The 26,435-nt window shown below is 46.4% G+C and overlaps 1 protein-coding gene across 1 annotated transcript in view; it reads left to right on the plus strand.

The window, feature by feature from the left end:
• The first annotated feature begins 17,542 nt into the window (after nt 1-17,542).
• LOC134965143 (mucin-2-like) overlaps nt 17,543-26,435 on the plus strand; it is a 41,554-nt gene continuing 32,661 nt past the window's right edge. The window contains exons 1-2 of the mRNA XM_063941668.1: nt 17,543-17,809; nt 24,296-24,387. Of these exons, the coding sequence (XP_063797738.1) occupies nt 17,543-17,809; nt 24,296-24,387 (359 nt within the window). The remainder of the gene's footprint in view (nt 17,810-24,295; nt 24,388-26,435) is intronic.

A 26,435-nucleotide genomic window follows, 5' to 3' on the forward strand; every position in this document is an offset into this window, starting at 1 on the left:
GGAGGAAATTGACAAGGAGGATTCTGATGGTGAGGTGGTTTGTTTAAGTCAGGCACCCGGGGAGACACCTGTTGTCCGTGGGACGAATATGGCCATTGACATGCCTGGTCAAAATACAAAAAAAATCACCTCTTCGGTGTGGAATTATTTCAACACAAATGCGGACAACATGTGTCAAGCCGTGTGTCGCCTTTGTCAAGCTATAATAAGTAGGGGTAAGGACGTTAACCACCTAGGAACATCCTCCCTTATACGTCACCATGTCCGTATTCATCAGAAGTCACTGACAAGTTCAAAAACTTTGGATGACAGCGGAAGCAGTCCACTGACCACTAAATCCCTTCCTCTTGTAACCAAGCTCCTGCAAACCACACCACCAACTCCCTCAGTGTCAATTTCCACCTTACACAGGAAATCCAATAGTCCTGCAGGCAATGTCACTGGCAAGTCTGACGAGTCCTCTCCTGCCTGGGATTCCTCCGATGCATCCTTGAGTGTAGCGCCTACGGCTGCTGGCGCTGCTGTTGTTGCTGCTGGGAGTCGATCGTCATCCCAGAGGGGAAGTCGGAAGACCACTTGTACTACTTCCAGTAAGCAATTGACTGTCCAACAGTCCTTTGCGAGGAAGATGAAATATCACAGCAGTCATCCTGCTGCAAAGCGGATTACTCAGGTCTTGTCAGCCTGGGTGGTGAGAAACGTGGTTCCGGTATCCACCGTTAATTCAGAGGCAACTAGAGACTTGTTTGAGGTACTGTGTCCCCGGTACCAAATACCATCTAGGTTCCATTTCTCTAGGCAGGCGATACCGAAAATGTACACAGACGTCAGAAAAAGAGTCACCAGTGTCCTAAAAAATGCAGTTGTACCCAATGTCCACTTAATCACGGACATGTGGACAAGTGGAGCAGGGCAGACTCATGACTATATGACTGTGACAGCCCACTGGGTAGAAGTATTGCCTCCCGCAGCAAGAACAGCAGCAGCGGCACCAGTAGCAGCATCTCACAAACGCCAACTCGTTCCTAGGCAGGCTACGCTTTGTATCACTGCTTTCCATAAGAGGCACACATCTGACAACCTCTTACGGAAACTGAGGAACATCATCGCAGAATGGCGTCCCATGTTTTGCACATACATTGAATTTGGTGGTGCAGAATTATTTAAAAAACGACAGGGGCGTGCAAGAGATGCTGTCGGTGGCCCGAAGAATTGCGGGCCACTTTCGGCATTCAGCCACCGCGTGCCGAAGACTGGAGCACCTGCAAACACTCCTGAACCTGCCCTGCCATCATCTGAAGCAAGAGGTGGTAACGAGGTGGAATTCAACCCTCTATATGCTTCAGAGGATGGAGGAGCAGCAAAAGGCCATTCAAGCCTATACATCTGCCCACGATATAGGCAAAGGAGGGGGAATGCACCTGACTCAAGCGCAGTGGAGAATGATTTCAACGTTGTGCAAGGTTCTGCAACCCTTTGAACTTGCCACACGTGAAGTCAGTTCAGACACTGCCAGCCTGAGTCAGGTCATTCCCCTCATCAGGCTTTTGCAGAAGAAGCTGGAGACATTGAAGGAGGAGCTAAAACAGAGCGATTCCGCTAGGCATGTGGGACTTGTGGATGGAGCCCTTAATTCGCTTAACCAGGATTCACGGGTGGTCAATCTGTTGAAATCAGAGCACTACATTTTGGCCACCGTGTTCGATCCTAGATTTAAAACCTACGTTGTATCTCTCTTTCCAGCAGACACAAGTCTGCAGAGGTTCAAAGACCTGCTGGTGAGAAAATTGTCAAGTCAAGCGGAACGTGACCCGTCAACAGCTCCTCCTTCACATTCTCCCGCAACTGGGGGTGCAAGGAAAAGGCTAAGAATTCCGAGCCCACCCGCTGGCGGTGATGCAGGGCAGTCTGGAGCGAGTGCTGACATCTGGTTCGGACTGAAGGACCTGGCAACGATTACTGACATGTCGTCTACTGTCACTGCATATGATTCTGTCACCATGGAAAGAATGGTGGAGGATTATATGAGTGACCGCATCCAAGTAGGCACGTCAGACAGTCCGTACGTTTACTGGCAGGAAAAAGAGGCAATTTGGAGGCCCTTGCACAAACTGGCTTTATTCTACCTAAGTTGCCCTCCCTCCAGTGTGTACTCCGAAAGAGTGTTTAGTGCAGCCGCTCACCTTGTCAGCAATCGGCGTACGAGGTTACTTCCAGAAAATGTGGAGAAGATGATGTTCATCAAAATGAATTATAATCAATTCCTCTGTGGAGACATTCACCAGCAATTGCATCCAGAAGGTACACAGGGATCTGAGATGGTGGATTCCAGTGGGGACGAATTAATAATCTGTGAGGAGGGGGATGTACACAGTGAAAGGGGTGAGGAATCGGAGGATGATGATGAGGTGGACATCTTGCCTCTGTAGAGCCAGTTTGTGCAAGGAGAGATTGATTGCTTCTTTTTTGGTGGGGGCCCAAACCAACCAGTCATTTCAGTCACAGTCGTGTGGCAGACCCTGTCGCTGAAATGATGGGTTCGTTAAAGTGTGCATGTCCTGTTTATTCAACATAAGGGTGGGTGGGAGGGCCCAAGGACAATTCCATCTTGCACCTCTTTTTTCTTTCATTTTTCTTTGCATCATGTGCTGTTTGGGGACAATTTTTTTGAAGTGCCATCCTGTCTGACACTGCAGTGCCACTCCTAGATGGGCCAGGTGTTTGTGTCGGCCACTTGTGTCGCTTAGCTTAGTCACACAGCGACCTTGGTGCGAATCATTTTTTCTTTGCATCATGTGCTGTTTGGGGACAATTTTTTTGAAGTGCCATCCTGCCTGACACTGCAGTGCCACTCCTAGATGGGCCAGGTGTTTGTGTCGGCCACTTGTGTCGCTTAGCTTAGTCACACAGAGACCTTGGTGCGTCTCTTTTTTTCTTTGCATCATGTGCTGTTTGGGGACTATTTTTTTTGAAGTGCCATCCTGCCTGACACTGCAGTGCCACTCCTAGATAGGCCAGGTGTTTGTGTCGGCCACTTGTGTCGCTTAGCTTAGCCATCCAGCGACCTCGTGCAAATTGTAGGACTAAAAATAATATTGTGAGGTGTGAGGTGTTCAGAATAGACTGAAAATGAGTGTAAATTATGGTTATTGAGGTTAATAATGCTATGGGATCAAAATGACCCCCAAATTCTATGATTTAAGCTGTTTTTGAGGGTTTGTTTTAAAAAAACACCCGAATCCAAAACACACCCGAATCCGACAAAAAAATTTCAGGGAGGTTTTGGCAAAACGCGTCCGATTCCAAAACACGGCCGCGGAACCGAATCCAAAACCAAAACACAAAACCCCAAAAATTTCACTAATATATATATAAGTTTGGCACATCATGGTGTGGACAGGACACAGCTTTCACTTTACTTTAGACTAGAGATGAGCGCCTGAAATTTTTCGGGTTTTGTGTTTTGGTTTTGGGTTCGGTTCCGCGGCCGTGTTTTGGGTTCGAACGCGTTTTGGCAAAACCTCACCGAATTTTTTTTGTCGGATTCGGGTGTGTTTTGGATTCGGGTGTTTTTTTCAAAAAACACTAAAAAACAGCTTAAATCATAGAATTTGGGGGTCATTTTGATCCCAAAGTATTATTAACCTCAAAAACCATAATTTACACTCATTTTCAGTCTATTCTGAATACCTCACACCTCACAATATTATTTTTAGTCCTAAAATTTGCACCGAGGTCGCTGTGTGAGTAAGATAAGCGACCCTAGTGGCCGACACAAACACCGGGCCCATCTAGGAGTGGCACTGCAGTGTCACGCAGGATGTCCCTTCCAAAAAACCCTCCCCAAACAGCACATGACGCAAAGAAAAAAAGAGGCGCAATGAGGTAGCTGTGTGAGTAAGATTAGCGACCCTAGTGGCCGACACAAACACCGGGCCCATCTAGGAGTGGCACTGCAGTGTCACGCAGGATGGCCCTTCCAAAAAACCCTCCCCAAACAGCACATGACGCAAAGAAAAAAAGAGGCGCAATGAGGTAGCTGACTGTGTGAGTAAGATTAGCGACCCTAGTGGCCGACACAAACACCGGGCCCATCTAGGAGTGGCACTGCAGTGTCACGCAGGATGTCCCTTCCAAAAAACCCTCCCCAAACAGCACATGACGCAAAGAAAAAAAGAGGCGCAATGAGGTAGCTGTGTGAGTAAGATTAGCGACCCTAGTGGCCGACACAAACACCGGGCCCATCTAGGAGTGGCACTGCAGTGTCACGCAGGGTGTCCCTTCCAAAAAACCCACCCCAATCAGCACATGATGCAAAGAAAAAGAAAAGAAAAAAGAGGTGCAAGATGGAATTATCCTTGGGCCCTCCCACCCACCCTTATGTTGTATAAACAAAACAGGACATGCACACTTTAACCAACCCATCATTTCAGTGACAGGGTCTGCCACACGACTGTGACTGATATGACGGGTTGGTTTGGACCCCCCCCAAAAAAGAAGCAATTAATCTCTCCTTGCACAAACTGGCTCTACAGAGGCAAGATGTCCACCTCATCTTCACCCTCCGATATATCACCGTGTACATCCCCCTCCTCACAGATTATCAATTCGTCCCCACTGGAATCCACCATCTCAGCTCCCTGTGTACTTTGTGGAGGCAATTGCTGCTGGTCAATGTCTCCGCGGAGGAATTGATTATAATTCATTTTAATGAACATCATCTTCTCCACATTTTCTGGATGTAACCTCGTACGCCGATTGCTGACAAGGTGAGCGGCGGCACTAAACACTCTTTCGGAGTACACACTTGTGGGAGGGCAACTTAGGTAGAATAAAGCCAGTTTGTGCAAGGGCCTCCAAATTGCCTCTTTTTCCTGCCAGTATAAGTACGGACTGTGTGACGTGCCTACTTGGATGCGGTCACTCATATAATCCTCCACCATTCTATCAATGTTGAGAGAATCATATGCAGTGACAGTAGACGACATGTCCGTAATCGTTGTCAGGTCCTTCAGTCCGGACCAGATGTCAGCATCAGCAGTCGCTCCAGACTGCCCTGCATCACCGCCAGCGGGTGGGCTCGGAATTCTGAGCCTTTTCCTCGCACCCCCAGTTGCGGGAGAATGTGAAGGAGGAGATGTTGACAGGTCGCGTTCCGCTTGACTTGACAATTTTGTCACCAGCAGGTCTTTCAACCCCAGCAGACCTGTGTCTGCCGGAAAGAGAGATCCAAGGTAGGCTTTAAATCTAGGATCGAGCACGGTGGCCAAAATGTAGTGCTCTGATTTCAACAGATTGACCACCCGTGAATCCTTGTTAAGCGAATTAAGGGCTGCATCCACAAGTCCCACATGCCTAGCGGAATCGCTCCGTGTTAGCTCCTCCTTCAATGCCTCCAGCTTCTTCTGCAAAAGCCTGATGAGGGGAATGACCTGACTCAGGCTGGCAGTGTCTGAACTGACTTCACGTGTGGCAAGTTCAAAGGGCATCAGAACCTTGCACAACGTTGAAATCATTCTCCACTGCACTTGAGACAGGTGCATTCCACCTACTATATCGTGCTCAATTGTATAGGCTTGAATGGCCTTTTGCTGCTCCTCCAACCTCTGAAGCATATAGAGGGTTGAATTCCACCTCGTTACCACTTCTTGCTTCAGATGATGGCAGGGCAGGTTCAGTAGTTTTTGGTGGTGCTCCAGTTTTCTGTACGTGGTGCCTGTACGCCGAAAGTGTCCCGCAATTCTTCTGGCCACCGACAGCATCTCTTGCACGGCCCTGTCGTTTTTAAAAAAATTCTGCACCACCAAATTCAAGGTATGTGCAAAACATGGGACGTGCTGGAATTGGCCCAGATTTAATGCACACACAATATTGCTGGCGTTGTCCGATGCCACAAATCCACAGGAGAGTCCAATTGGGGTAAGCCATTCCGCGATGATCTTCCTCAGTTGCCGTAAGAGGTTTTCAGCTGTGTGCGTATTCTGGAAAGCGGTGATACAAAGCGTAGCCTGCCTAGGAAAGAGTTGGCGTTTGCGAGATGCTGCTACTGGTGCCGCCGCTGCTGTTCTTGCGGCGGGAGTCCATACATCTACCCAGTGGGCTGTCACAGTCATATAGTCCTGACCCTGCCCTGCTCCACTTGTCCACATGTCCGTGGTTAAGTGGACATTGGGTACAGCTGCATTTTTTAGGACACTGGTGACTCTTTTTCTGAGGTCTGTGTACATTTTCGGTATCGCCTGCCTAGAGAAATGGAACCTAGATGGTATTTGGTACCGGGGACACAGTACCTCCAACAAGTCTCTAGTTGGCTCTGCAGTAATGATGGATACCGGAACCACGTTTCTCACCACCCAGGATGCCAAGGCCTCAGTTATCCGCTTTGCAGTAGGATGACTGCTGTGATATTTCATCTTCCTCGCAAAGGACTGTTGAACAGTCAATTGCTTACTGGAAGTAGTACAAGTGGGCTTACGACTTCCCCTCTGGGATGACCATCGACTCCCAGCGGCAACAACAGCAGCGCCAGCAGCAGTAGGCGTTACACGCAAGGATGCATCGGAGGAATCCCAGGCAGGAGAGGACTCGTCAGACTTGCCAGTGACATGGCCTGCAGGACTATTGGCATTCCTGGGGAAGGAGGAAATTGACACTGAGGGAGTTGGTGGGGTGGTTTGCGTGAGCTTGGTTACAAGAGGAAGGGATTTACTGGTCAGTGGACTGCTTCCGCTGTCACCCAAAGTTTTTGAACTTGTCACTGACTTATTATGAATGCGCTGCAGGTGACGTATAAGGGAGGATGTTCCGAGGTGGTTAACGTCCTTACCCCTACTTATTACAGCTTGACAAAGGGAACACACGGCTTGACACCTGTTGTCCGCATTTGTGGTGAAATACCTCCACACCGAAGAGCTGATTTTTTTGGTATTTTCACCTGGCATGTCAACGGCCATATTCCTCCCACGGACAACAGGTGTCTCCCCGGGTGCCTGACTTAAACAAACCACCTCACCATCAGAATCCTCCTGGTCAATTTCCTCCCCAGCGCCAGCAACACCCATATCCTCCTCATCCTGGTGTACTTCAACACTGACATCTTCAATCTGACTATCAGGAACTGGACTGCGGGTGCTCCTTCCAGCACTTGCAGGGGGCATGCAAATAGTGGAAGGCGCATGCTCTTCACGTCCAGTGTTGGGAAGGTCAGGCATCGCAAACGACACAATTGGACTCTCCTTGTGGATTTGGGATTTCAAAGAACGCACAGTTCTTTGCGGTGCTTTTGCCAGCTTGAGTCTTTTCAGTTTTCTAGCGAGAGGCTGAGTGCTTCCATCCTCATGTGAAGCTGAACCACTAGCCATGAACATAGGCCAGGGCCTCAGCCATTCCTTGCCACTCCGTGTCGTAAATGGCATATTGGCAAGTTTACGCTTCTCCTCCGACAATTTTATTTTAGGTTTTGGAGTCCTTTTTTTTCTGATATTTGGTGTTTTGGATTTGACATGCTCTGTACTATGACATTGGGCATCGGCCTTGGCAGACGACGTTGCTGGCATTTCATCGTCTCGGCCATGACTAGTGGCAGCAGCTTCAGCACGAGGTGGAAGTGGATCTTGATCTTTCCCTAATTTTGGAACCTCAACTTTTTTGTTCTCCATATTTTATAGGCAGAACTAAAAGGCACCTCAGGTAAACAATGGAGATGGATGGATTGGATACTAGTATACAATTATGGACGGACTGCCACGGTTAGGTGGTATAAAAAAACCACGGTTAGGTGGTATATATTATAATAATAATACAATTATGGATGGACGGACTGCCTGCCGACTGCCGACACAGAGGTAGCCACAGCCGTGAACTACCGCACTGTACACTGGTTGATAAAGAGATAGTAGTATACTCGTAACAATTAGGATGACACTATGACGGTATAAAGAATGAAAAAAAAACCACGGTTAGGTGGTAGGTATATAATAATAAATAATACAATTCTGGTCGGACGGACTGCCTGCCGTGTGCCGACACAGAGGTAGCCACAGCCGTGAACTACCGCACTGTACACTGGTTGATAAAGAGATAGTAGTATACTCGTAACAATTAGGATGACACTATGACGGTATAAAGAATGAAAAAAAAAACCACGGTTAGGTGGTAGGTATATAATAATAAATAATACAATTCTGGTCGGACGGACTGCCTGCCGTGTGCCGACACAGAGGTAGCCACAGCCGTGAACTACCGCACTGTACACTGGTTGATAAAGAGATAGTAGTATACTCGTAACAATTAGGATGACACTATGACGGTATAAAGAATGAAAAAAAAACCACGGTTAGGTGGTAGGTATATAATAATAAATAATACAATTCTGGTCGGACGGACTGCCTGCCGTGTGCCGACACAGAGGTAGCCACAGCCGTGAACTACCGCACTGTACACTGGTTGATAAAGAGATAGTAGTATACTCGTAACAATTAGGATGACACTATGACGGTATAAAGAATGAAAAAAAAACCACGGTTAGGTGGTAGGTATATAATAATAAATAATACAATTCTGGTCGGACGGACTGCCTGCCGTGTGCCGACACAGAGGTAGCCACAGCCGTGAACTACCGCACTGTACACTGGTTGATAAAGAGATAGTAGTATACTCGTAACAATTAGGATGACACTATGACGGTATAAAGAATGAAAAAAAAACCACGGTTAGGTGGTAGGTATATAATAATAAATAATACAATTCTGGTCGGACGGACTGCCTGCCGTGTGCCGACACAGAGGTAGCCACAGCCGTGAACTACCGCACTGTACACTGGTTGATAAAGAGATAGTAGTATACTCGTAACAATTAGGATGACACTATGACGGTATAAAGAATGAAAAAAAAAACCACGGTTAGGTGGTAGGTATATAATAATAAATAATACAATTCTGGTCGGACGGACTGCCTGCCGTGTGCCGACACAGAGGTAGCCACAGCCGTGAACTACCGCACTGTACACTGGTTGATAAAGAGATAGTAGTATACTCGTAACAATTAGGATGACACTATGACGGTATAAAGAATGAAAAAAAAACCACGGTTAGGTGGTAGGTATATAATAATAAATAATACAATTCTGGTCGGACGGACTGCCTGCCGTGTGCCGACACAGAGGTAGCCACAGCCGTGAACTACCGCACTGTACACTGGTTGATAAAGAGATAGTAGTATACTCGTAACAATTAGGATGACACTATGACGGTATAAAGAATGAAAAAAAAACCACGGTTAGGTGGTAGGTATATAATAATAAATAATACAATTCTGGTCGGACGGACTGCCTGCCGTGTGCCGACACAGAGGTAGCCACAGCCGTGAACTACCGCACTGTACTGTGTCTGCTGCTAATATAGACTGGTTGATATTTAAAGAGATATTAGTAGTATACAACAATACTATACTGGTGGTCAGGCACTGGTCACCACTCCTGCAGCAAAAGTGTGCACTGTTAATTAATATAATTGTACTCCTGGCTCCTGCTAACAACCTGCAGTGCTCCCCAGTCTCCCCCACAATTAATTATAAGCTTTTAATTTATACATTGATGACTGTGCAGCACACTGGGCTGAGCTGAGTGCACACAGACTGAGTCACACTGTGTGACTGACTGTGCTGTGTATCGTTTTTTTTTTCAGGCAGAGAACGGATATAGCAGAGAGAAGTGAACGGATATATTATATTAAATAAAAGTTAACTAGCAACTGCACTGGTCACTGACTGTGGTAAACTAACTCTGTCTGCAACTCTGCACAATCTCTCTCTCTCTATCTAATCTATCTCTATTCTAATGGAGAGGACGCCAGACACGTCCTCTCCCTATCAATCTCAATGCACGAGTGAAAATGGCGGCGACGCGCGGCTCCTTATATAGAATCCGAGTCTCGCGATAGAATCCGAGCCTCGCGAGAATCCGACAGCGTCATGATGACGTTCGGGCGCGCTCGGGTTAACCGAGCAAGGCGGGAAGATCCGAGTCGCTCGGACCCGTGAAAAAAAACATGAAGTTCGGGCGGGTTCGGATTCCGAGGAACCGAACCCGCTCATCTCTACTTTAGACTTGCCTGGCTGGCTGGAGGGAAACAACTTGGGGCCGAAGGAAGCCTCAGAGCTAGAGGAGGCACTGGAGGCAGAGCTTATGGGGGAGCTGCTGCGGCTGCACATGCGCAGCAGCTCCTCCGGCGGCCATCTTTAATTTACCTGGAAGTTAATGCTGCCGCGATCGAAGCTAAGCTCCGCTCACGGCAGCCGGCCAGAACGGGGGATCGCGGCGGCCACTGAGGGACGTCTGGACCAGCCAAATGGAATCTAGTCTGGCGTCCCGGCGTGCTAATCCATCGCTGTATATACCACAGGATCAAGATTGGATATTTTCCCCTCCACAGAGTCTGGAGACTTATTTTGTGAAAATCTCGTGGGTTTCTCTTTTTCCATTTTATATTGCATTTTTGTTTACATATTTTGTGGCAGATGCCTTATTTTTGTTTTTCACAGCCCCCAGTTCAACGCATGTGAGCATACCTGTGTGTCCCAGTTACACGCATGTGAGCATACCTGTGTGTCTTGTTTATTTTTTTCATTTTTAATTTTTAAATAAAGCAGCCCCTTAGATGTTATAGCAGCCCCTCCTGAGCCCCCACAGCAGCCCCGGATGGGGCAAGATGAGTTCGGGTGGATTTGGTAAAGTACTAAGCAGGACTGTGCAGTGAATTTTTTGTTATTGAGCCCCTGCCCTAGTGGAGCTTACCACTCTACAGTCCAAACTAATTTCATACTATAAGTAGGACTGTGGGAGGAAGCAATGCTAACCTCTGTGCTCACAGCATGCCTCAGCCTGGCAAGCCAGACATCTCGCTGGCTGTAAGTAACCATGAGACTCCGTACTGGGCCTTGGGGTCATTCCGAGTTGTTCGCTCGCTAGCAGATTTTAGCACCATTGCACACGCTAGGCCGCCGCCCTCTGGGAGTGTATCTTAGCCTAGCAGAATAGCGAACGAAAGATTAGCAGAATTGCGAATAGAAAATTCTTAGCAGTTTCTGAGTAGCTCCAGACCTACTCACAGATTGCGATCAGCTCAGGCCGTTTCGTTCCCGGTTTGACGTCACAAACACGCCCTGCGTTCGGCCAGCCACTCCCCCGTTTCTCCAGACACTCCCACGTTTTTTCCTGGCACGCCTGCGTTTTTCCGCACACTCCCAGAAAACGGCCAGTTTCCGCCCAGAAACACCCACTTCCTGTCAATCACACTCCGATCACTTCAACGATGAAAATTCTTCATTCGGACGTGAGTAAATCTACTAAGTTTTGTGCTAAAATACTTACCGCATGCGCACTGCGTACCATGCGCATGCGCATTTTTGCCTTAATCGCTCTGTTGCGAAAATCGGCAACGAGCGAACAACTTGGAATGACCCCCCTTATTCAGTAGCTGTTTGTGCCTCACAGGAGCTCCTGGTCCATCTAGTGCTGCAGTGCAATGGAAAGCTGATGCAATTCAAGATCACTGAAACTCTATTCTTCTTACACCGAGAGGTCTTGCGATAACCCTACACAGCCCTTAGGAAAAGAACCCTGTAAAACAAATATGCATCTTGTAAATAAATAATCTCAAAATGTGGAACATTAATAATAAATCAAAACTAAGGTTGACTAATTGGAGCCATTCATTTGAGTGAGTCCCTAACATGAAATAATTGAGAAGAACCTCTCTCTAATGCTCCATCAGAAAATCTCTCACCTCTCCAGCAGTTGCGCTGGATTATGATTCTGTCTCTTCTGAGATTGACTGATTTTGGCCACAAATGTGGTCTCATTGGAAAACACTTTGTCAAAATTGCAATTTCCATTTCCAACTTTGCGTCTATGTTTTCACAAATCTGTTTGTGATGTTGAAGCTTGTTTCATATCTGCTCTAGGCTTTAATTTATACCTAGGATCAAGTACAACAGCACCCCTGGAATTATAAAGCAGTACCTCTGGATTTATACAGCATAGGCAGCACCCCTGGAGAATTACACAGCAGACAGGCAACAGCACCCCTGGACTTAAACAGCAGTGGGGCAGCACCCCTGGACTGATACGGCAGAGGGGCAGCACCACATATAGGGCAGGCAGCACCCCTGGAATGATGTGGCAAAGAAAAGAGGTGCAAGATGGAATTGTCCTTGGGCTCTTCCACCCACCCTTATGTTGTATAAACAGGACATGCACACTTTAACAAACCAATCAATTCAGCAACATGGTCTGCCACACGACTGTGGCTGAAATGATTGGTTTGTTTGGGCCTCCACCAAAAAAGCAGCAAGTAATCTCTCCTTGCACAAACTGGCTCTACAGAGGTAGGATGTTGTCCTCATCCTAAAATCCCCCCCCCCTTCAGTGTTTACATCCTCATTCTCACAGAGAAATAATATTCAAACAAACCACATAATTTAGGTGTCAGTGGACTGCTTACGCTCTTACCCAAAGTTTCTGAACTTGACAATGATTTGCATGCGATGAATGTGCTGCAGGTGACATATAAGGGAGGATGTTCCTAGGTGGTTAACATCCTTATCCCTACTCATTATGGATTGACAAAGGCAACACATGGCTTGACACCTGTTGTCTGGATTTGTGGAGAAATAATTCCACACCGAAGAGGTGGCTTTTTTGGTATTTTGCCCAGGCATGACAATGGGCTTTTTCATTCCATGGAAAACAACTGTCTCCGCTGGTGCCTTATTCAAACAAACCACATCACCATCAGAATACTCATCGTCAACTTCCTCCTCAGTGCCAGCTACACCAATATCCTCCTCATCCTGGTGTACTTCTACAGTGACATCCTCAATCTCAGCAACTGGATTGTCGGTGCTCCTCCTGGCACTTGCAGAGGGCGTGCAAATGGTGGTAGGAGTCTCCTCTTCCCACAGTGTTGTGAAGGTCAGGCCTAGACATTGCAACCGCAGACAGTGCCAGCACCCCTGTATTTTCACAACACCCCTTTAATTTTACAGCATACAGGACCAGTGTACTTTTATTTTAAGAACAATACCCCTGTATTTTTACAGTATACAGGGCCAGTGTACTTTTATTTTAACAACAGCACCCCTGTATTTTTACAGCATACAGGACCAGTGTACTTTTATTTTGACAACAGCACACCTGTATTTTTACAGCATTCAGGGCCAGTGTACATTTATTTTCAATGCACCCCTGACTTTTTACAGTATACAAGACAGGGCCAGTGTACTTTTATTTTAACAACAGCACTTCTGAATTTTTACAGCATACAAGACAGGGCCAGCACCCCTGTATTTTCACTGCATACAGGACAGTACTCCTGCCCCCTATACAACACAGTGACAGCCAGGACAGCAACACCCATGTACAGCTGCAGCACCCCTAACAACACATGAACACCAGTGACAGCCAGACAGCACTCATAACATCACAGAGACACCACAGTGACAGGAATAGCACCCCTACAGAGCACATACTGACCCCACCAACGCCACCACCAACAGAGAGAGACAGGGGTCTGTCTTACTCGCTCCCCAAGTCCAGAGTGAAAATGGCAGCGATGTGTGGCTGTTTATATGGAATCTAAAACCCGCAAGAATCTGACAGTGGGATGATAACGTTTTGCCTTGTTCTGGGATCTGAGTCTGGCGGGAAATCCCGTGCTGGACTCGGATTCTGGCTGGGGGGGGTACAGTTCTCTGAGAACCGAACCCGCTCATCTCTAATTAATAGATGAAACAAGGATCTCATGCACGGGATAGTCACAAACACTCCACACAATGGGTCTGATGCTGAGTCACAAGTAATGGTTTGGCACCTCTGAAATCTATCTGTGAAAGGGGTACCCATGAACACATCCTCCAGATTTCAGAGTCAGACACACTGCACCCTCCGCTTGTGTGCACTGTGCCAGCCACGCCTCCCAAACCCATTACATTATGATGTCATGTGGAAGGGGCGGGGCCAGCAGCACTGGTAATTACAGCACTGACCTGAACATTCGGGGGGGGGGGGATAGGGAGTAAAAGCTGCTGGGTGCACATATGGAGCATTTTTATTATTATTATTCTTTTTACTTTGTATTGATTTTTTACTTTCAAACTCAGGGGTGGGGGGGAGATGTGAGGCATAATGACTATAAGGGCACTACTATTGTGTATCATAATGTGTAAGGGGCATCAATGTGGTATCATTTTTATAAGGACACTAATAAAGTGTGGTATAATGTGTAAGGAGCATTACTGTGTGACTTTATATAAATATACATATATATACATATATATATATATATATATATATATATATATAATTACACTACTACTGTGTGGCATTATGTGTATAAGGAGCACTACTGTGTAACATAGTGTGAATAAGGGGTACTACTGTGTGATGTAACATGAATAAGAGGTACTACTGTCTGACGTAATATGAATATACTGTGTGACGTAACGTGAATAAGGAGCACTACTGTGGCATAATGTGAATAAGGGGTACTACTGTGTGATACACAGTAACGTCAATAAGGGGTACAACTGTGTGATGTTATGTGAATAAGGGTCTCTACTGCATGATGTTGTATAAGTGAGGGATACTACTGTGTGGGGTAAACGTGTATAAGGGGTACTGCTATGCAGTGTAATGTGAGTAAGGGTCACTTCTGTGTGGCATAATCTAGAGTACTATTGTGTAGCTGTGCCCTTTCCCCACAAGATCACTCCCTTTTTCAGGCGCACCCTCTCTCTATTTAAAATAGATGGGGCACCAATGCACTATCTTGCACAGGGAACCAAAATCTCTAGTTATGGCGCTGTGTGTGTGTGTGTGTGTTACACACACGGGGTGGCGGTATGAGCAATGTTACTACTGGGGGCAAGCACAACTTCAATGCCCCTTTGACCCCACCAGCCTTAATCCTGCCCTACCTGCTATCCGGATGCAGGGGCTGTGGGTAAGTACCACTCGCACACAAATGGTTACGGTACTGATCACGAATATCAGCATTTACATCAGCCCAAACCTTGGTGCAGGAGAACCAACTAAGTGAGGTCTCTGCATACCCTCAGCCCAGAAAATGATGCAGCTCTGTGTACACGCCATAGTTGATGACTTTGTGGCTACCCCCTCGAGCCAGGTCAGCACAGCTGGAAATGGTGCATGGGTGAGAAGGGTTGTGTGGCAAAGGAGGCAATGAGGGGGAGTGGCAAAGGAAACATTAAAATGGCAAGTCCATGGTAGTCAAGACATCATCACCATGCCCCCCACTGTACAATGCTGGTAGCCAGGAGTGCCACCTATTTTTGAGAGCCTCCAGGCCATTAATGGAGAGTAGGACTGTATGGTACATGATGTGATCATAGCAAATATAATTGAAGTGCAAACACCCCCACAGTACCCAGTAATGTCCTCCAAGCCACAAGTGGAAAGCTACTGCTCTGCGTATTGAGATTATTGCTTAGATCTTTATATATTTATGTTAATTATTATACTGTTGTTAATTAGTTATTGAATATATCTTCTTGCAGTGCACCCACCAGTTTACTAAGTGTTTTCTTGTCAGCTGTGCTCCCAGCATCGCTGTTTTTTATCTGCTTTTTGCTGAGTCTAGCTTTACTCTCAGCGCTTCGGTGGAGTCAGGAAGACCAGATACTGTAGCAGGAGATTGCAATAGTCCAATCTGGAGGTGACCAGTGAGTGGATGAGGGCCTTAGTAACATCCAGGGTGATAAATGTTCTGATCCCGGAAATATGTTTGAGATGGAAACGGCAGGACTGCGAAAGGTACTGAATGTGTGGTTTGAATGAGAATGAGGGTTCAAGGATGACTTCAAGACAAGAGATAGTTGTGCAATCAATAGATAAAGAAATTGTGGGAAGTGAGGTTATTTGGGAGGGTGGGAAGATGATCAGCTCAGTCTTTGATGCGTTAAGTTTAAGAAAGCGCTGGGTCACCCAGGAAAAGATAGCAGAGAGGCAGTTAGAGATACATGTGAGGAGAGGGGGAGAGGTCAGGGGACAATAGGTATTTCTGAGTATCATCAGTATAGAGATGATATTGGAGGTCAAAAGAGCTGATGAGCTCACCTAAAGAGGATGTATATAGAGAGAGAATAGGAGAGGTCCAAGAACAAAATCTTGTAGGGCATCCACTGTTAATGGAAGTGGGTTTGAAGTGGAGTCATGAGGGGAGACAGAGAAGGAGCAGTCAGAGAGGAAGAAGGACAGCTAGGAGAGGGCAGTATCACGTAGACCAAATGAGTGAAGGATTTGCAGGAGGAGAGGGTGGTTCACAGTGTCAAAAGCAGCGTAGAGGTCAAGGAAAATGAGCAATGAGTAGTGGTCCTTGGATTTGTCAGCAAGGAGTTTATTGCCGACTTTTCTGAGGGTAGTTTAAGTGGAGCAGAGAAGATGGAAGCCAGACTAGAATGGTTCAAGAAGGGAGTGGGAGGAAAGAAAAGCGGCATGGTAGTTGTAAGAAATGCGTTCAAGAAGTTTGGTGTCAAAAGGGAGGAGAGAAATGAGTCAGCAGTTGGAGAAAGTGTTAGGATAAAGGGTAGGGTTTTTAAGAGTGGTAGAGATAAGGGCATGCTGGAATGCAAAGGGGAAAATGAGAGATTGAGGAGGTGGGCAAGATGGGAACAGGCAGAAGGAGGGAGGTAGCGGAGGATGCAGGAGGGGATAGGATCAAGAGAGGAGGTAGGGGGGAAAGGGGGGGAGAGGGAGTCATGACCAAATGAAGACCATGAATTCATCTCCAAATACGGTGGAAAAAGTAGTCAGAAATGATAAGATGGATGTGGAGTGTTAGGCTTGGGAAGCAGTGAGTGGGGTGTTAATGGTATGGTGGGATGTAATGTTCTGACAAAAGGAGTCAATTTTAGATCTGAAGTAGGTGGCAAAGTTAAGGGTAAAGAGTATGGCAGGTAGGTGAGGAGGCAGTGGGCAGTGGAGGGAGTTGAAAGTGGCAAAAATATGCCAGGGGTTTGAGGGCTGGGAGGAGATGAGGTTTTCGAAATACAACTGATTAGAGAGGGGAAAGGGCAGCACTGTAAGATGAGAGCACACATTTGAAATGGAGTCAGTCTGCCTTAGAGCATGATTTCTTCCACTGTTATATTTAGTGCATATGAAATGCCAGGGTTGAGGTGTGGATCTGTGAGGATGAATAGTTATATTGGCTTGTTAAGGGCAGGAGATAGAGATAATAAGGTAGAGAAGTGAGTCGAGCAGGAAGGATAAGGATATGGTGTCGATATCCTCATTGTTTCATTCACGTCTTGGGTGGCAGAGGTGAAGAATGAGAGAAGGATATGGTAAAAGAGTACAAGGCAATAAAGACCAGATCAAGTAAGTGCACACTCCCATGAGAAGTCACCTAAGATGAGGGATGGAAGATCTGAACAAAGTAAGTGAGGGTGACAAGTTTTCATGGAATTTGGAGGGAGGGCCAGGGGGACGGTGAATGACAGCTACCTGTAGGTGAACAGGTTGGAAATGGCTCTGGCATTCTACGTGCAAGGGGAAATTGAGCATGGTCACACATCACATAGGCATGGCCATGTATCAGAGGGGCATACCACAAGTCACAGGATGTGGTCTCATGGCATGCCCATTCTCAGCATGGTGGCCAAGCAGAGTACTTGGAGAAAGAGGCCTTCAGACAGAAGGCTGGTCCATCAGGTCATCTGTCCTTCTGGCATTTGCCAGAAGAGCCAGATTGCCAGTCCATCCCTTTTTGAGTGCCCCTTTGCCATTTTGCCGGTAAAATGTGAGACTGGGACTGAGCAAAAGGCAAATCAAAAACAACAGTGCCTAGAAAAAAAAGTAGACAAGAAAATATAAAATGAGCTGTTGGGTGCAATCCTTTAAACTTTATTTTACATTTAAGCAATTAAAAACAACATAATAAATACAAACATATTAAAGGATATGAACAAAAATCAATATCTCCAGATTAGTGTTATTCAATGTCCGGAAACAAAGGGGTATATTTACAAAGATTCGTGTTTTTGCCATTTTGAAGGGTGTTTGATCTCGAATGGTATCGGGTCCATTTTACTGCAACTTTTTGAATCCTTGGCCCTCATTCCGAGTTGTTCGCTCGGTATTTTTCATCGCATCGCAGTGAAAATCCGCTTAGTACGCATGCGCAATGTTCGCACTGCGACTGCGCCAAGTAACTTTACTATGAAGAAAGTATTTTTACTCACGGCTTTTTCTTCGCTCCGGCGATCGTAATGTGATTGACAGGAAATGGGTGTTACTGGGCGGAAACACGGCGTTTCAGGGGCGTGTGGCTGAAAACGCTACCATTTCCGGAAAAAACGCAGGAGTGGCCGGGGAAACGGTGGGAGTGCCTGGCCGAACGCTGGGTGTGTTTGTGACGTCAACCAGGAACGACAAGCACTGAACTGATCGCACAGGCAGAGTAAGTCTGGAGCTACTCTGAAACTGCTAAGTAGTTAGTAATCGCAATATTGCGAATACATCGGTCGCAATTTTCCTGTCAAAGAGGGTCCCTTCAGCCAATCAGGGAGCGCCACGTCGTGGCACTCTCCTGATTGGTTGTGTGCTCCTGTAGTGTCTGTGAGGCAGCACACGGCAGAGATACAATGTCACGCCTATGTGCTCCATTGTATCCAATGGTGGGAACTTTGCGGTCAGCGGTTGACCGAAAGTAACCTCACTGCTGACCGCAAAGTTCCCACCATTGGATACAATGGAGCGCATAGGCGCTACATTGTATCTCTGCCGTGTGCTGCCTCACAGACACTACAGGAGCACACAGCCAATCAGGAGAGTGCCACGACGTGGCGCTCCCTGATTGGCTGAAGGGACCCTCTTTGACAGGAGTCAGGGGGGGTCCTGGCAGTCGGGGAAAGGGGTCCCATGTGTAAACATGGGACCCCTTTCAGTGCGTGGTCGGGTTTAATTTTTTTCACAGGTCCCCCAAGGATTCTACAGGGAGAAGAGGACCGAGCCTCGTGGGAGCATAGGTAAGTATGTATGTTTGGAGGTGTGCATGTATGTAATAAACTTATACTTTCACGGTGTGTGTGTCCTGTTTTTTGGGGGGTATCTTTTTAGTAGTAGTACTACAGGTACCAGCGGCCCAGGTTTTCCACCGCATGCTGGTACTTGTGGTTCTCCAAGTGCCAGCTTGCGGGGGAAGCTTGCTGGGACTTGTAGTACTGCTACTAAAAACAATATTCACATTTTGTAAACAAGGCTATCAGCTCCCCATCCGCCACCCTTGGATGGGGGGGACAGCCTCGGGCTTCACCCCTGGCCCTTGGGTGGCTGGAGGGGGGGACCCCTTGATTTAAGGGGTTCCCACTCCTCCAGGGTACCCCGGCCAGGGGTGACTAGTTGGGTATGTAATGCCAGGGCCGCAGGGACCACTATAAAAGTGTCCCCCGGCTGTGGCATTATGTACCTGGCTAGTGGAGCCCAGTGCTGGTTTTAAAAATACGGGGGACCCCTACGCTTTTTGTCCACCATATTTTTGGAACCAGGACCAGGCGCAGAGCCCGGTGCTGGTTGATGAAATATGGGGGAACCCCTGTCATTTTTTTTCCCATATTTTGTCAACCAGGACCAGCTCAAAGAGCCCGAGGCTGGTTGTGCTTAGGAGGGGGGACCCCACGCAATTTTTTTCCAAATTTTTAACACTTTAAAAACATTTTTAAGGTACACAATGAAGCCCTGCACGGATCTCACAGATCCGGCCGGGATTCCTTGTGTTTTGTCAGGCAGTGTTTTACTCATCACTCCCGTAAAACACTGCCTGATATTACGAATCACATTGACATCAGAAAATACGAATTGGGAAAAGTCGGCAGCTTAGTGAATGACCGTATCAGGATTCAAAAAGTTGCAGTAAAATGCACCTGATACCATTCGAGATCAAACACCCTTCAAAACGGCCAAAACACGAATCTTTGTAAATATACCCCTATGTTTTTACTTTTTGTATAGAGTTTGTCTCTTATTTACCTTTTTTATTATTATTATTATTATTATTATTATTATTATTAGACCTTATTCAGTAAGGATTGCAAAATTTGCTAATTGCAATCCGGACGATTATGAAACGACTACGCACGCGCAAGTAAAAATAGCAACAGAAAATGCGTACACATTGTGATCGAAATGCAGCTGCTGTTTGACAGGAGGCCAGTGTTTCTTGGCGGAAACTTGGCGTTTTCTGGGTGTGTTTGAAATAACGCAGGCGTGCCCAGGCGTTTTTATGGAGGGCCTCTGATCTCAGCCATGACCAGTTCCAGCCTCTTGTGTCGCAAGAATTGTGGATGACCTTGCCTGGCGCAGATAGGAAAAATCTTCCATGTCCCGTTAATTGTGTATGGTTCTGCGATCAGCCGCATAGTGCGATGCATTCGCAATTTCTGCAATGGCCGTTTTTTCTAAATTTCTGAGCTGCAACTGTTTGATCGCAGTGACTGCTTTATATCAAATATTGCAATCCTTACTGAATAAGGTCCATTATCCTTTATATGGCACCACAAGGGATCCGCAGCGCCCAATAACAGAGTACATAAATAAAAAATCAAATTGGGACAATAGTGACTTACATTTGAAAACAATATAGGACAAGGACAGGGTAAATAACACTGACGTAAGTATCAGAGTGGCAGAAAACTGGGGGATTAGGTGCCGTCGAGGGTGGTTTAAGTAAGAGAAGGAGAAGCACATGAGGGTTGAGGGCTCTGCTCGTGAGAACTTACATTATGATGTTATTTACCTTAAAAAGGTTATTCAAAATAGAACATTTTGAATAAAGCGCAACCCGTATTGAGGGTAGGTTTGGGGTTACCAATATAACTCCTTGCACCTTACTTGTAGTATATCAATACAAACTAATCCAGAAAAAAAGTTGTTTCTTAGTTACATAGGTAGAACGCCAAAACAGACTCCGCCTCCAATCTCCAAAGTCACAAGTAGTCCATAAATTACAGTTATAACTATAGGCCCAGCAGTCCAGTGCACCTAGAAAAAGGCTCCAACAGAGCTGAAACGCACAGCCTCTAATTTTTAACAAATGTTCTTGAATAAACAGTGCTATACTATATTGGAAAGTATAAGACTACACCGCATAAAAGCCCCTGGCCCCGATGGTTTCTCCGGGGAATACTATTGTATATTACAACCTCACCTAACTCCCACTTTACTAGAATTATTCAAAGGCATTCAAACACACAGATTGTTTTACATAATCCTGCTGCTCACATAATCCTCTTACCTAAACCTAACAAGGACCCCACTTTGCTAACATCCTCCAGGCCAATAAGCCTGCTTAATGTTGATTATAGCAAAAATTCTGGCCACCCGCCTTCAGACCATTCTTCCTGACCTATTGACAGATCATCAAATGGGTTTTGTCCAAGGTCGTCATGCAATTAAAGCAATCCGAACGGCAATAGCGGCGGTCGCTGTGGCGAACAACTCCCCTGGGGAAATGAACATGCTTCTAAGCCTAGACATCCACAAAGCATTTGATATGGTCTTATGGCCGCATCTATTTAAAATATTGGAAGGGAGGGCTTTTGGCACGGGTTTCATAGTTTTAATAGACTACCTATATTTAGCCCCCTCAGCTTCTTTACTGCTTAATGGCATGGTGGGACCTCGATTTACCTTGGAAAGGGGCACGCATCAGGGATGCCCACTATCCCCCTTACTGTTTAACCTGGCCTTAGACCCCCTATTACGATCCCTGCAAAATGACCGGACATTTCAAGGCACTAAACTCGGAAGCCAAGAAATAAAAATATCTGCATTTGCCAACGACATTCTCATTTATATTGGTAATTCGGAATCATCCCTTACATCCATTTTACACACAATCGACAGTTTCAGCTCCATATCGGGCCTATACATCAACATGGATAAGTCCACTGCAATGTCCTTGGGTGGCGTGGTTGGGCGCCCCCGTTGGGCCCTGCGGTTCCCATTCATATAGGCAACGCATTATATCCCCTATTTAGGAGTCCTGTTGCCTCGTAATCTACACTCATTATACAAATTGAATGTTACCAAGGCTATTACCGTGCTCACTGAGGATGTAAAATCATGGAATCGTTTTACTCTATCGTTTTTGGGCAGAGCTAATCTTCTCAAGATGATCGCGATTCCACGCCTATTATATCCCATCCAATCATTGCCAATCCTTACTAACTAAAACTGATTCACTCCATATTAACTCAATACTTCGTAGATTTATTTGGAATGGTACCAGAGCCAGAATTGCTTTGTGAAAACTACAACAAACAAAGCATAATGGAGGTATAAACTTTCCAGATATTATAACCCACAATCATGCAGCCCTCCTATGTCACTTACGTGATTGGATCTTTAAAACATCAATATATACTAATACGTCCCTGGAACAAAATTTCTTGGCTGATTATGACCTAACCTGTTTCCTCCACCTTCATGACCAGGAAATCTCAGAGTCACTGCGATCCAACCCATTATTATGGTCCACTAGACGGCTATGGCATATCCTGCGCCATAAAAAGGGCCTTAACTCATACCACTCCCCCCACTTGCCTCTGCTCCGGAATCCCAACTTCCTTGATGGCATGGCTACTCACCGTTTCACTGTCTGGAGTGTGGAGGGCTTGCATACCCTAAAGTCAGTGGTCTCCATTACCCAAGAACGCTCTCTTACGCCAGGGAGTTATCGACTGCCTATCCCGTGGTGGACCCTTACCCTCGGGCACTCTTACAATTGCATTTTTACACAGCCCATGTATTGAAACATTTCTCTAAAAAAGATTGGAACAATCCTTTGGATAACCTCTTGACTTACCCACCGCCTCAGCGCATATATTGGATAATATTGCCATACCGGAGGGGATGTCAAAATGGTTACTTTATTTCCCGGCCCTAACTATACCGACATTGGAGAAAGCTTTAATGTTTTCCCAAAGGACTCTGTCGGCTAGCATGTACACTGAATTGTTCTTAAACACATACCATAACACATATTTATCACCATTAAAACGCTATCACATGGGCACCTCGGAGAGCCATATTTGCTTACGCCATCAGGAAGAAGCAGACACTTTTCATTGTCTATGGGCTTGCCCCGTAATACAATACTTCTGGCACCTAATCCGCAGATATGCGGAAGCCAAACTAGCTTCACTCCGGAGTGGGCGATCCTGGGACTATTTGACCCCCATCAGCAAATAACTCTGGCATGCAAGAAACTCCTGCTAGCCATTAGTGCAGCAGGGAGGAAAACTATATTACAAGGATGGTTGGATAGTATGCCGCCACAAATACCCTTGTTCTTGGCTAAATTAAATTTTATTTTCAAGATGGACTGGATGGAGACGCTGTTGCATAAAGAGAGGGAAGTAGAAAATTTTTTCCTAATGTGGGAATCGTATATAGCCACATTGCCCCTTTCTACTAGAACGCAACTACATCACAGCCTAAAAAACACTGTATGGTATCTCACGAGGTTAGCGATACAAGACCCGCCAATTACGTTACTTTAATCTCCCCCGGGCTCCGGACGTGACTAATACTATACGAGTTTATATTGAAATTGTATGTTCATGCTAATCCTTAGCCCCACCGGCTCCCTTTCACAAATATTGATATGTTTGTAATTCTTTTACCCAGCTTTCGGTGATTATATATGGTGATCGATGTGGTCTATTGATCTATTGTTTGTAATGTTTTTTGTTGTTATCCTTTCTTTGATACCTCAATAAAAAGAAATAAAAATAAAAATAGACTACACCGCATAGCTGGATTTATTTGAGAGACTGGCATGAAATTTAGGGCTACTTGTTACTTTGGAGATTGGGGGCAGAGTCTATATTTTGACATTCTACCTTAGGAAAAAAATTCTGGACTAGTTTGTATTGATATACTACAAGGGTGCAAGGATTTATATTGGTAACCCCCAACCTACCTACCCACATCTAGGATAAAATAAAGGGGCAGACTAGATGGGCCAAGTGGTTATTATCTGCCGTCAAATTCTATGTTTCTACCTTCAACAGGGGTTGCGCTATATTCAAAATTTTCTTTTTTGGATTCATTGAGGGTTTCTTCAGGCGAACACCAGGTCTAGAGCTCATAGTTTATAATATTGTCTATTAAAACTGTTATTGCCCCTTATATTCCAGGTAGGATTCATGTGGGTAGAAAATCTTTATACAATTGAGTGTACGTCATATAAACCTACAAATGTATTTTCTTTAACAGACAAAACAAAATGTATCTACTGAATTGGAATCATTCCTTCTGGAAAGTCCCAAATATGGACCTCAGCCTGTTATTCGTGCTTCTTCTGATTGGTAAGTTCTGCAAGGTCCTAACAGATCAATATCTCTACGTAATAGAGGCTGATTCCTTTATCTATTCAATATATCAGTCTTGCTGAACACTTTGGCTACCATCTGAAATTGCAAGACGATCATTGCAATGAAAGATCAGTTGTTACATTATTGGATTGGAGACACTGTGTTTCCCCTGGATAATGAACAATAAGTTCCTGATTAATCATCACTAGATCAAGTTTGGTTTACATTTGGTACAATAAGATTGCGGACACATCAAACTAAGGTTGACCACTGGCAGCACAACCTGGATGTACTGTCAGGTGACCTGACGCCATTTTTTGAATTGTTGAATTGGAGCGGCTGAGTGTGACGTTACGCAGCCACCCTGAAAACAGTCTCAGTACACCCCCGTTCGGGCCGCCACATCCCCCCTTCACCGCGTTGCAGCCCCACGAACGCCCGTCGCTGTCAGTCATCTTGTGGCCGCATCCTCCCTGGATGCAGCTGCAAGGAGAAGGGTAGGTAAGCTGTGGTATGACATAAAGAGGGCTGTGCACAGGAGAAGCGTGAGATAGAACTGCAAAGTCGAGGCACACCAGCCACATATACTACCATACCAGGGGCGTATCAAGAGAGGAGGAGGCCCGTTTGCAGGCTCCGTCTGAGTTCCCTTCTCTCTAACTGGCAGCGCTGTGTAGACTCTGGGCACTAGGGTCCCTAGGGGACCCTAGCGCTGTCCCAGAGTCTACAGCGCATGCGCTGATCTCTGGGAAAATGGCGCTGCAGCCATTTTCCCAGTGATTTACCTACTTTGCATGCGCAAAACACCGGGAAAATGGTGCCACGCCATTTACCCAGTGATTTCGGCATTGATGCTGCTGCGCTGCAGGATTCTGGAGGGTATTTCTATTAATGGGTGCAGGGTGTGCGGTGTGGGCCCTCCTGGACCTTTGGGGGCCCGTGTGCACCGCACACACTGCATCCATTATAAATACGCCAGTGTACTATATGCTAATGCCAGGATCCATTCGACTAATGCAGGGATCTTGGTGTACAAGAAGAAGCCCGAGATGGATAGCCACCCTAACCGTCATAGGGGTATATTCAATTGATGTCGAAAGCTGCCGTCTGTCGAAAAGAATCTAACCCCAAATTATTCTACAAGTTGAGGAATTTGACTTGTCGAAAAGCACATGGATCGGCGGAAAAGCTGCCGATCCGCGTGCTTGTGTCGAAAACGGAGCTAAAACCGACATGTTTTGGCCCCCTTTTCGACCATCTCAATTCAACTTTAAAAAAAGTCGAAGTGAGATGTGGGAGCAGAGACGGGGAGAGCCGCGGGCAGATGGGGGAGAGCAGCGCCAGGGGATGTATTCCTGCCGCCACTCACAGCAGCGTCCACCCGTATCCAGCAAGCGAGACTTCGCTTGCTGGAGCCGGGTGGATGCTGCTGTGAGCGGCGGCTGTGATGCAGGGACGGGGAGAGGCAGAGAGACGGGGGGGAGAGATGGGGGAGAGACGCGGGTAGATGGTGGAGAGCAGCGCTACAGCAGCAGCTATATAGCCGCTGCTCTAGCGCTGCTCTACCCCGTCTGCCCGCGGCTCTCACCTGTCTCAGCTCCCACATCTCAATTCAACTTTTTTAAAAGTCGGATTGAGATGGCATTGAATAGCCCCGGTCGGATCCATTCCAACAAATGAATGTCGGAATGTATAATGACTTCAATTTAATATACCCCATAATTAGTATGGCACATGCGCCCGGCCCATGCTAGATACGTCAGGAACAGCCTTCCCTACTGTGTACACATCCCTCAGAATAGCAGGGAGCATTTGATGAAGTACATAAAGGGGGTAATTCAGACCTGAACGTAGATGTGCTAAATTTAGCACATCTACGATCATTTTCTCAGACATGCGGGGGTACGCCCAGCACAGGGCTAGTCCGCCCTGCATGTCTGGCTCTGCCCCCCCCCCCCTCTCAAGGATGCAAAAGCATTGCACGGCGTCGATGCTCTTGCACCCGCTGAGTAGCTCCCTGTCAGGGAAGCTCCTGCGCACTA

Source organism: Pseudophryne corroboree, chromosome 10, assembly GCF_028390025.1.
Source record: "Pseudophryne corroboree isolate aPseCor3 chromosome 10, aPseCor3.hap2, whole genome shotgun sequence".
Lineage (NCBI taxonomy): Eukaryota > Metazoa > Chordata > Amphibia > Anura > Myobatrachidae > Pseudophryne > Pseudophryne corroboree.